Source organism: Monodon monoceros, unplaced genomic scaffold (genome assembly GCF_005190385.1).
Source record: "Monodon monoceros isolate NGI ecotype Baffin Bay Population unplaced genomic scaffold, NGI_Narwhal_1 Super_Scaffold_11, whole genome shotgun sequence".
Classification (NCBI taxonomy): Eukaryota; Metazoa; Chordata; class Mammalia; order Artiodactyla; family Monodontidae; genus Monodon; species Monodon monoceros.
In genome coordinates, this window is record NW_021703767.1 from 108,095,679 (window position 1) to 108,106,866 (window position 11,188).

The 11,188-nt window shown below is 43.9% G+C and overlaps 1 protein-coding gene across 3 annotated transcripts in view; it reads right to left on the reverse strand.

Annotated features, from left to right (window-relative positions):
• The window catches only part of GMPS (guanine monophosphate synthase), a 100,230-nt gene extending 89,892 nt beyond the window's left edge, over positions 1-10,338 (reverse strand). The window contains exon 1 of one of the 3 annotated variants that reach the window (XM_029214649.1): positions 9,837-10,338. In XM_029214649.1, coding sequence (XP_029070482.1) covers positions 9,837-9,881 — 45 coding nt within the window. In that variant the 5' untranslated portion in view covers positions 9,882-10,338. The other 2 variants (XM_029214650.1, XM_029214651.1) reach the window with 2 other exon arrangements.
• Between the last annotated feature and the right edge of the window lie 850 nt (positions 10,339-11,188).

The window sequence follows — 11,188 nt, forward strand, 5'->3', positions numbered from 1 at the left end:
GAATAAAGAAAAAAGAATGAAAAGAATTGAGAACAGTCTTAGACATCTCTGGGACAACATTAAATGCACCAACATTCAAATTATAGGGGTCCCAGAGGAGAAGAGAAAAAGAAAGGGACTGAGAAAATATTTGAAGAGATTATAGTTGAAAACTTCCCTAACATGGGAAAGGAAATAGCCACCCAAATCCGGGAAGAGCAGAGCGTCGCATACAGGATAAATCCAAGGAGAAACACACCAAGATGCATATTAATCAAACAAACTATCTAAAATTAAGTACAAAGAAAAAATATTAAAAGCAGCAAGGGAAAAACAACAAATAGCATACAAGAGAATCCCCAAAAGGTTAAAAGCTAATCTTTCAGCAGAAACTCTGCAAGCCAGAAGGGAGTGGCAGCACATATTTAAAGTGATGAAAGGGAAAAACCTACAAACAAGATTACTCTACCCAGCAAGGATCTCATTCAGATTCAACAGAGAAATTAAAATCTTTATAGGCAAGCAAAAGCCAAGAGAATTCAGCAACACCAAACCAGCTTTACAACAAAGGCTAAAGGAACTTCTCTAGGCAGGAAACACAAGAGAATGAAAAGACTACAGTAACCTAAAACAATTAAGAAAATGGTCATAGGAATGTACATATCGATAATTAGCTTAAATGTGAAAGGATTAAATGCTCCCACCAAAAGACACAGACTGGCTGAATGGATACAAAAACAAGACCCGTATATATACTGTCTACAAGAGACCCACTTCAGACCTAGGGACACATACAGAATGAAAGTGAGGGGATGGAAAAAAGTGAGGGGATGGAAAAAGATATTCCATGCAAATGGAAACCAAAAGAAAGCTGGAGTAGCAATACTCATATCAGATAAAACAGACATTAAAATAAAGAATGTTTCAAGAGACAAGGAAGGACACTATATAATGATCAAAGGATCAATCCAAGAAGAACATATAACAATTATAAATATATATGCACCCAACATAGGAGCATCTCAACACATAAGGCAACTGCTGACAGCTATAAAATAGAAAACTGACAGTAACACAATCATAGTGGGGGACTTAAACACCTCACTTACACCAATGGACAGGTCCTCCAGACAGAAAACTAATAAGGAAACATAACCTCTAAATGACACAACAGACCAGATAGATTTAATTGATATTTATAGGACATTCCATCCAAAAACAGCAGATTACACTTTCTTCTCAAGTGCACACGGCACATTCTCCAGGATAGAGCATATCTTGGGTCACAAATCAAGCCTTGGTAAGTTTAAGAAAATTGAAATCGTATCAAGTATCTTTTCCAACCACAATGCTATAACACTACATATCAATTACAGGAAAAATTCTATAAAAAATACAAACACAGGGCTTCCCTGGTTGCGCAGTGGTTGACAGTCCACCTGCCGATGCAGGGGACGTGGGTTCGTGCCCCGGCCCAGGAGGATCCCACATGCTGCGGAGCAGCTGGGCTTGTGAGCCATGGCCACTGAGCCTGCGCATCTGGAGCCTGTGCTCCGCAACAGGAGAGGCCACAACACTGAGAGGCCGCGTACTGCAAAAAAACAAAACAGAACAAAACAAAACAAACACATGGAGGCTAAACAATACACTACTTAATAACCAAGAGATCACTGAAGAAATCAAAGAGGAAATCAAAAAATACCTAGAAACAAATGACAATGAAAACACAATGACCCAAAACCTATGGGACACAGCAAAAGCAGTTCTAAGAGGAAAGTTTAGAGCAATACAATCCTACATCAGGAAACAAGCAATATCTCAAATAAAGAACCTAACCTTACACCTAAAGAAATTAAAGAAGAAATTAAAGTAGAAGAAAAGAAATCATAAAGATCAGATCAGAAATAAATGAAAAAGAAATGAAGGAAACGCTGGCAAAGATCAGTAAAACTAAAAGTTGGTTCCTTGAGAAGATAAAATTAATAAACCTCTAGCCAGACCCATCAAGAAAAAAAGGGAGAAGACTCAAATCAATAGAATTAGAAATGAAAAAGAAGTAACAACTGACACTGCAGAAATACAAAGGATCATGAAAGATTACTACAAGCAACTATATGCCAATAAAATGGACAACCTGGAAGAAATCGACAAATTCTTAGAAAAGCACAACCTTCCGAGACTGAAACAGGAAGAAAAGGAAAATATAAACAGACCCATCACAAGCACTGAAATTGAGACTGTGATCAAAAATCTTCCAACAAACAAAAGCCCAGGACCAGATGGCTTCGCAGGTGAATTCTATCAAACATTTAGAGAAGAGCTAACACCTATCCTTCTCAAACTCCTCCAAAATACAGCAGAGGAAGGAACCCTCCCCAACTCATTCTACAAGGCCACCATCAACCTGATACCAAAACTCAACAAAGATGTCACAAAGAAAGAAAACAACAGGCCAATATCACTGATGAACATAGATGCAAAAATCCTCAACAAAATACTAGCAAATAGAACCCAACAGCACATTAAAGGGATCATACACCATAATGATGAAGTGAGCTTTATCCCAGAAATGCAAGGATTCTTCAATATACGCAAATCAATCAATGTGATAAACCATATTAAAAAATTGAAGAATAAAAACCGTATGATCATCTCAATAGATGCAGAAAAAGCTTCTGACAAAATTCAACACCATTTGATAAAAAACCCTCCAGAAAGTAGGCATAGAGGGAATGTACCTCAACATAATAAAGGCCATATAGGACAAACCCACAGCCAACATCATCCTCAATGGTGAAAAACTGAAAGCATTTCCACTAAGATCAGGAACAAGACAAAGTTGTCCACTCTCAACACTATAATTTAACATAGTTTTGGAAGTTTTAGCCACAGCAATCAGAGAAGAAAAAGAAATAAAAGGAATCCAAATCAGAGAAGTAAAGCTGTCACTGTTTGCAGATGACATGATAATATACATAGAGAATCCTAAAGATGCTACCAGAAAACTACTAGAGCTAATCACTGAATTTGGCAAAGTAGCAGGATACAAAATTAATGCACAGAAATCTCTTGCATTCCTATACATTAATGATGAAAAATGTGAAAGAGAAATTAAGGAAGCACTCCCATTTACCACTGCAACAAAAAGAATAAAATACCTAGGAATAAACCTACCTAAGGAGACAAAACACCTGTATGCAGAAAAGTATAAGACACTGATGAAAGAAATTACAGATTATACCAACAGATGGAGGGATATACCATGTCCTTGGACTGGAAGAATCAACACTGTGAAAATGACTATACCACCCAAAGCAATATACAAATTCAATGCAATCCCTATCAAATTACCAGGGACATTTTTCGCAGAACCAGAGCAAAAAATTTCACAATTTGTATGGAAACACAAAAGACCCAACAGCCAAAACAATCTTGAGAAAGAAAAACGGAGCTGGAGGAATCAGGCTCCCGGACTTCAGACTATACTACAAAGCTACAGTAATCAACACAGTATGGTACTAGCACAAAAACAGAAATACAGATCAATGGAACAGGATAGAAAGCCCAGAGATAAACCCACGCACATATGGTCAACTTACTTTTGATAAAGGAGGCAACAATATACAATGGAGAAAAGACAGCCTCTTCAATAGTGGTGCTTGGAAAACTGGATAGCTACATGTAAAAGAATGAAATTAGAACACTCCCTAACACCATACACAAAAATAAACTCAAAATGGATTAAAAACCTAAATGTAAGGCCATACACCACAAATCTCTTAGAGGAAAACATAGGCAGAACACTCTATGACATAAATCACAGCAAGCTCCTTTTTGACCCACCTCCTAGAGAAATGTAAATAAAAACAAAAATAAACAAATGGGGGCTTCCCTGGTGGCACAGTGGTTGAGAGTCCGCCTGCCGATGCAGGGAACACGGGTTTGTGCCCCGGTCCGGGAAGATCCCACATGCCGCGGAGCAGCTGGGCCCGTGAGCCATGGCCACTGAGCCTGCGCGTCCGGAGCCTGTGCTCCACAACGGGAGAGGCCACAACAGTGAGAGGCCTGCATACCGTTAAAAAAAAAATAAAATAAAATAATAAACAAATGGGACCTAATGAAACTTAAAAGCTTCTGCACAGGTAAGGAAACCATAAACAAGATGAAAAGACAACCCTCACAATGGGAGAAAATATTTGTAAATGAAGCAACTGACAAAGGATTTATCTCCAAAATTTACAAGCAGCTCCTGCAAGCTCAATATCAAAAAAACAAACAACCCAATCCAAAACTAGGCAGAAGACCTAAATAGACATTTCTCTAAAGAAGATATACAGATTGCCAACAAACACATGAAAGCATGCTCAACATCACTAATCATGAGAGAGATGCAAATCAAAACTACAATGAGGTATCACCTCACACCAGTCAGTATGGCCATCGTCAAAAAATCTACAAAGAATAAATGCTGGAGAGGGTGTGGAGAAAAGGGAATCCTCTTGCCCTGTTGGTGGGAATGTAAATTGATACAGCCACTATGGAGAACAGTATGGAGGTTCCTTAAAAAACTAAAAATAGAACTACCATATGACCCAGCAATCCCACTACTGGGCATATACCCTCTGAAAACCGCAATTCAAAAAGAGTCACATACCACAATGTTCATTGCAGCTCTATTTACAATTGCCAGGACATGGAAGCAACCTAAGTGTCCATCAACAGATGAATGGATAAAGAAGATGTGGCACATATATACAATGGAATATTACTCAGCCATAAAAAGAAACAAAACTGAGTTATTTGTAGTGAGGTGGATGGACCTAGAGACTGTCATACAGAGTGAAGTAAGTCAGAAGAAAAATAAATACTGTATGCTAACACATATATATGGCATCTAAAAAAAAAAAAAGGTTCTGAAGAACCTACGGGCAGGACAGGAATAAAGATGCAGATGTAGAGAATGGACTTGAGGACACAAGGAGGGGGAAGGGTAAGATGGGACGAAGTGAGAAAGTGGTATAGACATATATACACTATCAAATTTAAAATAGATAGCTAGTGGGAAGCCGCCGCATAGCACAGGGAGATCAGCTAGGTGCTTTGTGACCACCTAGAGGGATGGGATAGGGAGGGTGGGAGGGAGACACAAGAGGAAGGAGATATGGGGATATATGTATATGTATAGCTGATTCACTTTGTTATAAAGCAGAAACTAATACACCATTGTAAAGCAATTATACTCCAATAAAGATGTTTTTAAAAAAAGAGTCTAAGGCTTAGATGGGACTAAAAGTGGGAAACTTGACAAGTAGTCCAAAGAACATTACTCTTATAATCTTGCCTTAATAAAACTGAAAAAAGTTACTATGTCTAATGTTTGCTACATACATATATTCATATACAACACTGAATAGTTGTAAAAACTTTTTAAAGAAAAGCTGACTGCCTATGCTCTTGTTTATGTGAGATAAGATCTTAACTAAATAACATTATATCAGCTCTTTAAGGAAAAGAATAATCTTTGCCTTGGATGGTTAACCACAGTAGCCCTGAAGAAAAAGAAAAGCCAGCTATGTTTTTTCAGCTTAGGAAGTCAGAACTCATAAAGATCCTTTCCAGCTCTAAAATGATACTCTGTGGGTAAAACTAATGAAAACAGCCCAAATCCTTTTACAGAATTTAGGTAGGTCTCTCCCTAATTTCTATCATGCAAAAATGTCTTTTTCAAAAACCCTGAAAAATACTGAGATGTACCAGAACAGGAATCAAAATGAGCTCTTTCCCCACTTTATCAACTAAGATTTACACACAACTGTCAGAGGCACAATAGATGTACAACGTAAGCTTGGGTCCAGTACCTGTATTTCACACCAGAGGGAAAGGTGGTTTCAGTGGTAAGCTATGGAAAATAGATGCCTACTTAGATTTCTGGGTGGACCTCTCAGAATATCATATTTCACTTACTTTACTCTGCAACCCCCCCATATTTAAACATCTCTTTACTTTAAATGTTTCTTATGATCAATGACACATCATTGATCATATCATCAGAACGTTTTTACATATTATGGCTTACTTATAGGTTTTTTTTTTTCCCCTCCTTAGGAGTTCATGAAATAATCATAGATGTGATGAAATGTTATTTTCCTGGATTGCTCCTCTTGAAAATGCTTTCAATTTGTTTTACATCTAATTGTTAGTAAAGTAAAAAAAACAACAACAATGGTAATTCCCTGGCAGTCCGGTTGTTAGGACCCGGCGCTTTCACTGCCTGGGCCCAGGTTGGATCCCTAGTCTGGGAAGTAAGATCCCACAAGCAGCCAAGCAGCACAGCCGGGGGGGAAAAAAAAAAAAAGAAAGAAAGAAAGAAAAAAAAAGAAGACACATGCTTGCTTATGCTACAAAACATAAAGAACCTTGAAATAAAAATAAGGTAACCAGCAATTCACCTGGGTCTCAGATATATAAAACTTATAAGATTCTCTTTAAAATTCAAGTTGAACAAAAAAAAAGCACACCAGCTAGCAAGAATACTGTATGTTCTGTACACCGGAGTCAGGTAATTTGGAAACTGAATCTTTTAACTTCCTGCTGTCACTCAATTTTGTGTAAATACTGTTTTCAAATCAGCACATATTTTTCTAAGTCTGTAAATTAGGTTTGAATCCTCCTAATAACACAGTCATTTCCTCTACCAGCACAAAGATGAATCTTTTCAATGATTTTACGGCTCAAAATTAAAGGGAGAAGAAAAATGCTTTGTAAGTTAACTAGTGTACAGGGAAGAGCTGTATGTTGAGGTTTACATAAGCTTCTGAGGCCAAAAACTAAGGGTTAGCCTGTCTTCATTCCCCTTTATGATCCTGAGAAAGAGCTCCAACTAGTCTGAGCATTAGTTTTCCTCGGTTTAAAGGAGTTTATCAGCTACCTTAATCTTTACTAATTTGTTCAACAAATATTTATTTGAATGTTTACTAGAGAGTAAGCAATTACTAATGGAGAGGACCCACTAAGATGTGACTAGGCACCACCTTTATAAGAGAATACTGCCGAAAAGACAATTCTACCTGACTTAGAACACCAATTCCCACCTGATGTTTAAAGTTCCACACATCCTGAATGAAACGTAATGAAGTAATTTCTTTTAGCCGGGCCCTAAACAGCGTGTGGGAGGTAAATTTCGCTTAAATCGCAATTCAAAATCGCGCGGGTTCCCGCTGACAACACTGATTGTGCGGGTCTGAGAGAACTCCAGGCCAACGAAAATTTTAACACAGAAGTGAAAGCGAAGGTACTCGATTCAGAAGCGAGACGAAAGAAGAGGGTCTGAAGAAGTGCGTCGGAGGTGACGAGAAACGCAGAGGCGGCCCAAACTACTCCCTCCACTCGGCACATTGAGTTAACTTTTCCCGCACCCGGGACTCGCGACCACCCCGGTTCCCGGGCGCGGTGGCGGCGGCCTGCGTCCCGGAAGGGGCTCGCAAAGGCCGGGAGCGGGTCCCATCGCAAACCAACTTGAAAAATATGGAGTGAGCGGGATGAGGGCGGGGCTGGACACACGCTCCTTCCCTCGGAGAAGGATGGGGGGAGGGGAACGGAGTGAGCGACCCTCCGACCACCGGCCCCGACCCCGGGAGGGCGCTGACGGGGGCTTGGGGGGAGGGCGCGCGGTCACGCGGCCTCATCCAGGGCCGGTCTCGCCGCCGCGGACCCCAAGGGGGGAAACCCGGCGAGCCCCACCGAGGGCAGGCGGGAAACGGGGTGGCGGGAAGACTAGAGGCCCGCCCAGCTCCAACGCCACACGCGAGGCCCCGACCCCGCTCTGCCTTCGGCGGGCCCCGGGAGCTCCACAAAGGGCTACCCGACTCCCGAAGGGGCTGGGTGAGGGCTGAGGAAGCCCCCCTCACAGACAGACAGACAGACACTCACACTCACACACACACACACACACACACAGAGACGTCCGCTCGCCTCCCTACCCCCACCCTCCGACCGCGCTCCGCGGGCTCTGAGCCCCACAGCGACGCGGGGGAGACTGGGGCCAACAGCGCGACCACGGGAAGCTGACGCCCTCCCCGACGCCAGGAGCTCAGCGGGCGCAGGAACCCCGACACGCAGACAAAAATCAACAAAGCACCTGCCGCTCCCGAGGAGAAAACATGCCACAGGCCCCGACTGGAGGCTCTCCGACGCGCCGCTGCCAGGGCCGCAGGGCTCCGCTGGCGGGCTGGGGGGAGGAGGCGGGGAAGGGCCCCGCGTGGTGGCTCCCCGGCCCCGGAGCCTTGCCTCCGTCCGGAAGCGGTGAGGCACGGACCCCCCACGCCAGAGACTGACCTTGGAGTCTCCGTTGCACAGAGCCATCGGGGCTGGGGCGGCGGCGGCGGCGGCCAGAGATGAGACGGGGCGGGAGAGGGCCGGTGGGGTCGACGCCACGGGCCGGGGCTGAGGAGGAGGCCTGGTCGAGGAGCGGGCGGGAGGCGCGGAGAGGAGCTGGCCGCCTGCGAAGCGCCGAGTGGAGCAGCAGCCGCGGAGCACGGGCCCCAGCGCCGCGGGAGAGCAGACCAGCAGCGCGCACGCTGCCCCCGCCTCCTGCTTCCGCACTGGCCGGCCACTGGGAGGAGCCAGAGCCCTTGTGGCTAGGCTGCCGAGCAGCGAACACCCGCAGCTGCCGCCGCCGCCGCCACTACTGCTGCAGCCCAATATGCCCGCCTCTGGAGGAGGGGACTTCGGCGTCCGGCCCCGCCTCCACGTCCGTCCGGGCCGCCGAGGCCCGCCCCCTGTAGAAGAAACCTGCGGGTCTCAGGCCTGCCCACCCACAAGAGGAGGGGCCTGCGGCGCCTGGCCGCGCCCCCGCCTGGCCCGCTCTTTGGAGGAGGAGCCCGCGGCGCCCAGCTTAGCTGCCCCGGTCCCGCCCCCGTACCCGGCAGCAGGCGCTGAGAGGAAGGCCGGTGGCGCCCTGCCCCACCCCCGCCGCTAAAGCCGGCCTCGGAGAAAAACCCAAGCCGCCGTTCGCTTACTGTGGGCCCGCCGGCCCGCAGCCTTTGATGCAAGAGAGGCTGGTGGCACTGAAGAGGAGGCCTCCAGAGAGCTGGGTCGCTGGCGAACGCTTACCCGGTGGTGCGGCCTCATCCCAGGTTGCGGGTCATGGGGGAGGCCAAGGCTGCTTTGAAGAGTTTCGTGGTGACTTCAACGTGGACTTAAAAGTGACATTTGATCACTTAGGTCCCTCAAAAGTTCTACAGCGGGTGCAGAATTTCCAAAAGGAAGGGGTTTGGGAGTGGCAACCTGGTGGGAAGCTGGACCGACGGAGTAGAGCTCTGTTTGCACAGCAGTATTTTTATTTGGATTGTTTGTGGGAAAGGGAGGAACTGTAGTCTCTCCAGCTACTCACTGATACCCGTCAATGCAAGTATTACAGTACCTTGAATTTGGTCACCTGTGGGTCTAAACCAGGGTTGGGGAATAAATAATAACACTTGGGGCGGCTTTCCGTTTACAAAGCCTTTTAACAGATATTCAGTTAATATTATAATACGGCCAGTATTTGCTGAGCTCATGCTGTGTGTCAAGCTCTAGTCCAGGTATTAAGGAGCTAGAGTGAGACTGCCCTGACTTCCAAAAACTCATTTTATTCTAAATAATCCCGTGGAAGTAGTGCAGTAAGATTGATGTTCTTATCCACTTTTACTAATAAAAAATTTGAGGCCCAGTGAGATTATGTGCTTTTGCCTCTCTATATAGGAGGTAAGGGGTACCTGACCTGAGAAAGGATAAACAGTTTGTTAGTAAAATATTTACAGGATCAAAAGGCCCAAGGCCCTCCTGGACCTCACACTCAAGGAAAGTATTTTACTTACCTTTCTTCGAGGTGAAAAATGGATACTTGAACTTTCTAAAGCCATGGAGACTGTGTTCTCTTGATAGGTCTGAGTGAACAATCCAGAGAACAGTGTGGTAACCAATAGGAGAATTGCATTAACATCCACCTGGAATGGAATGGAATGTGATGTGCCGGCATTAAGGATTGGCTAAACCCCATCTGTATTAGATAATACCTAATTTAAATATATTCTAGTAGTCACTTGTGTTTACGGCTAAGAATGTCAGCATGTACCAGAATCCTTATAGCTTAAGTCTTCTGAAGCTTTTGACTCTATTCACCCCTTCCTCCTTCTTGAAACTGTATGTCCTTACAGGGCATCATAGAGGTGTCTTTTTACCTCCATGATTTTTCTCCATCACCTTTTCTTGTCCCTCTTTGTATATCTTTCCTATAGGAGGAAACGTAAGTATTGGTTTTCTTCAGTATTTCCATTCCTAGCCCTCTTCTCATCTTATTCTTCACCTGTGTTTCCCTGGGGCACCTATTTAAAAATATAGACTTGCGGGCTTCCCTGGTGGCGCAGTGGTTGAGAGTCCGCCTGCCGATGCAGGGGACACGGGTTCGTGCCCCGGTCCGGGAAGATCCCGCATGCCGCGGAGTGGCTAGGCCCGTGAGCCATGGCCGCTGAGCCTGCGCTTCTCAACAGGAGAGGCCACAACAGTGAGAGGCCCGCGTACCGCAAAAAAAAAAAAAAAAAAAAAAAAAAAAAATATATATATATATATATATATATATATAGAGAGAGAGAGAGAGAGAGAGAGAGAGAGAGAGAGAGACTTGCTTAAAAACACCTTAATAGGCTGTATGTCATGACAGCTCTCTCTTCTGAGCTCCAGGTCCCTATCACTGTATACATCCTCAGTTAGATGTTAAATGTCATAGTGGGTCCCAAACTCAAGTCTGAAACAAAACGTTGTTCAAGACTATTCTTGTTAATTTCCTGTTCATTTTATATATCAATTATTGAAAGAGGGGCACTAAAATTTCCAACGGTAATTGTGATTTTATCAGTTTCTCCTTATAGTTCTATCAGTTTTTGCTTTGTGTATTTTGAAGCTCTGTTTTTAGGATCATAAATGTTTAGAATCATTATTGATCCCTTTATAGTTATGAAATGATATTTTTTAGATCCCCAGTAATATTCTTCACTCTGACATCTACTGTGTCCAAAACAGCATGCCTGCTTTCTTGACTGGCTCTTGGCATGATATATCTTTTGCAACCCTTTATCCTGTTTGTGTCTTTATGTTTAAAGTGTTTCTTGTAGACAGCACATAATTACATCTTGCTTTAATTGGAGTGTTTATACCATTTACATTTAATGTG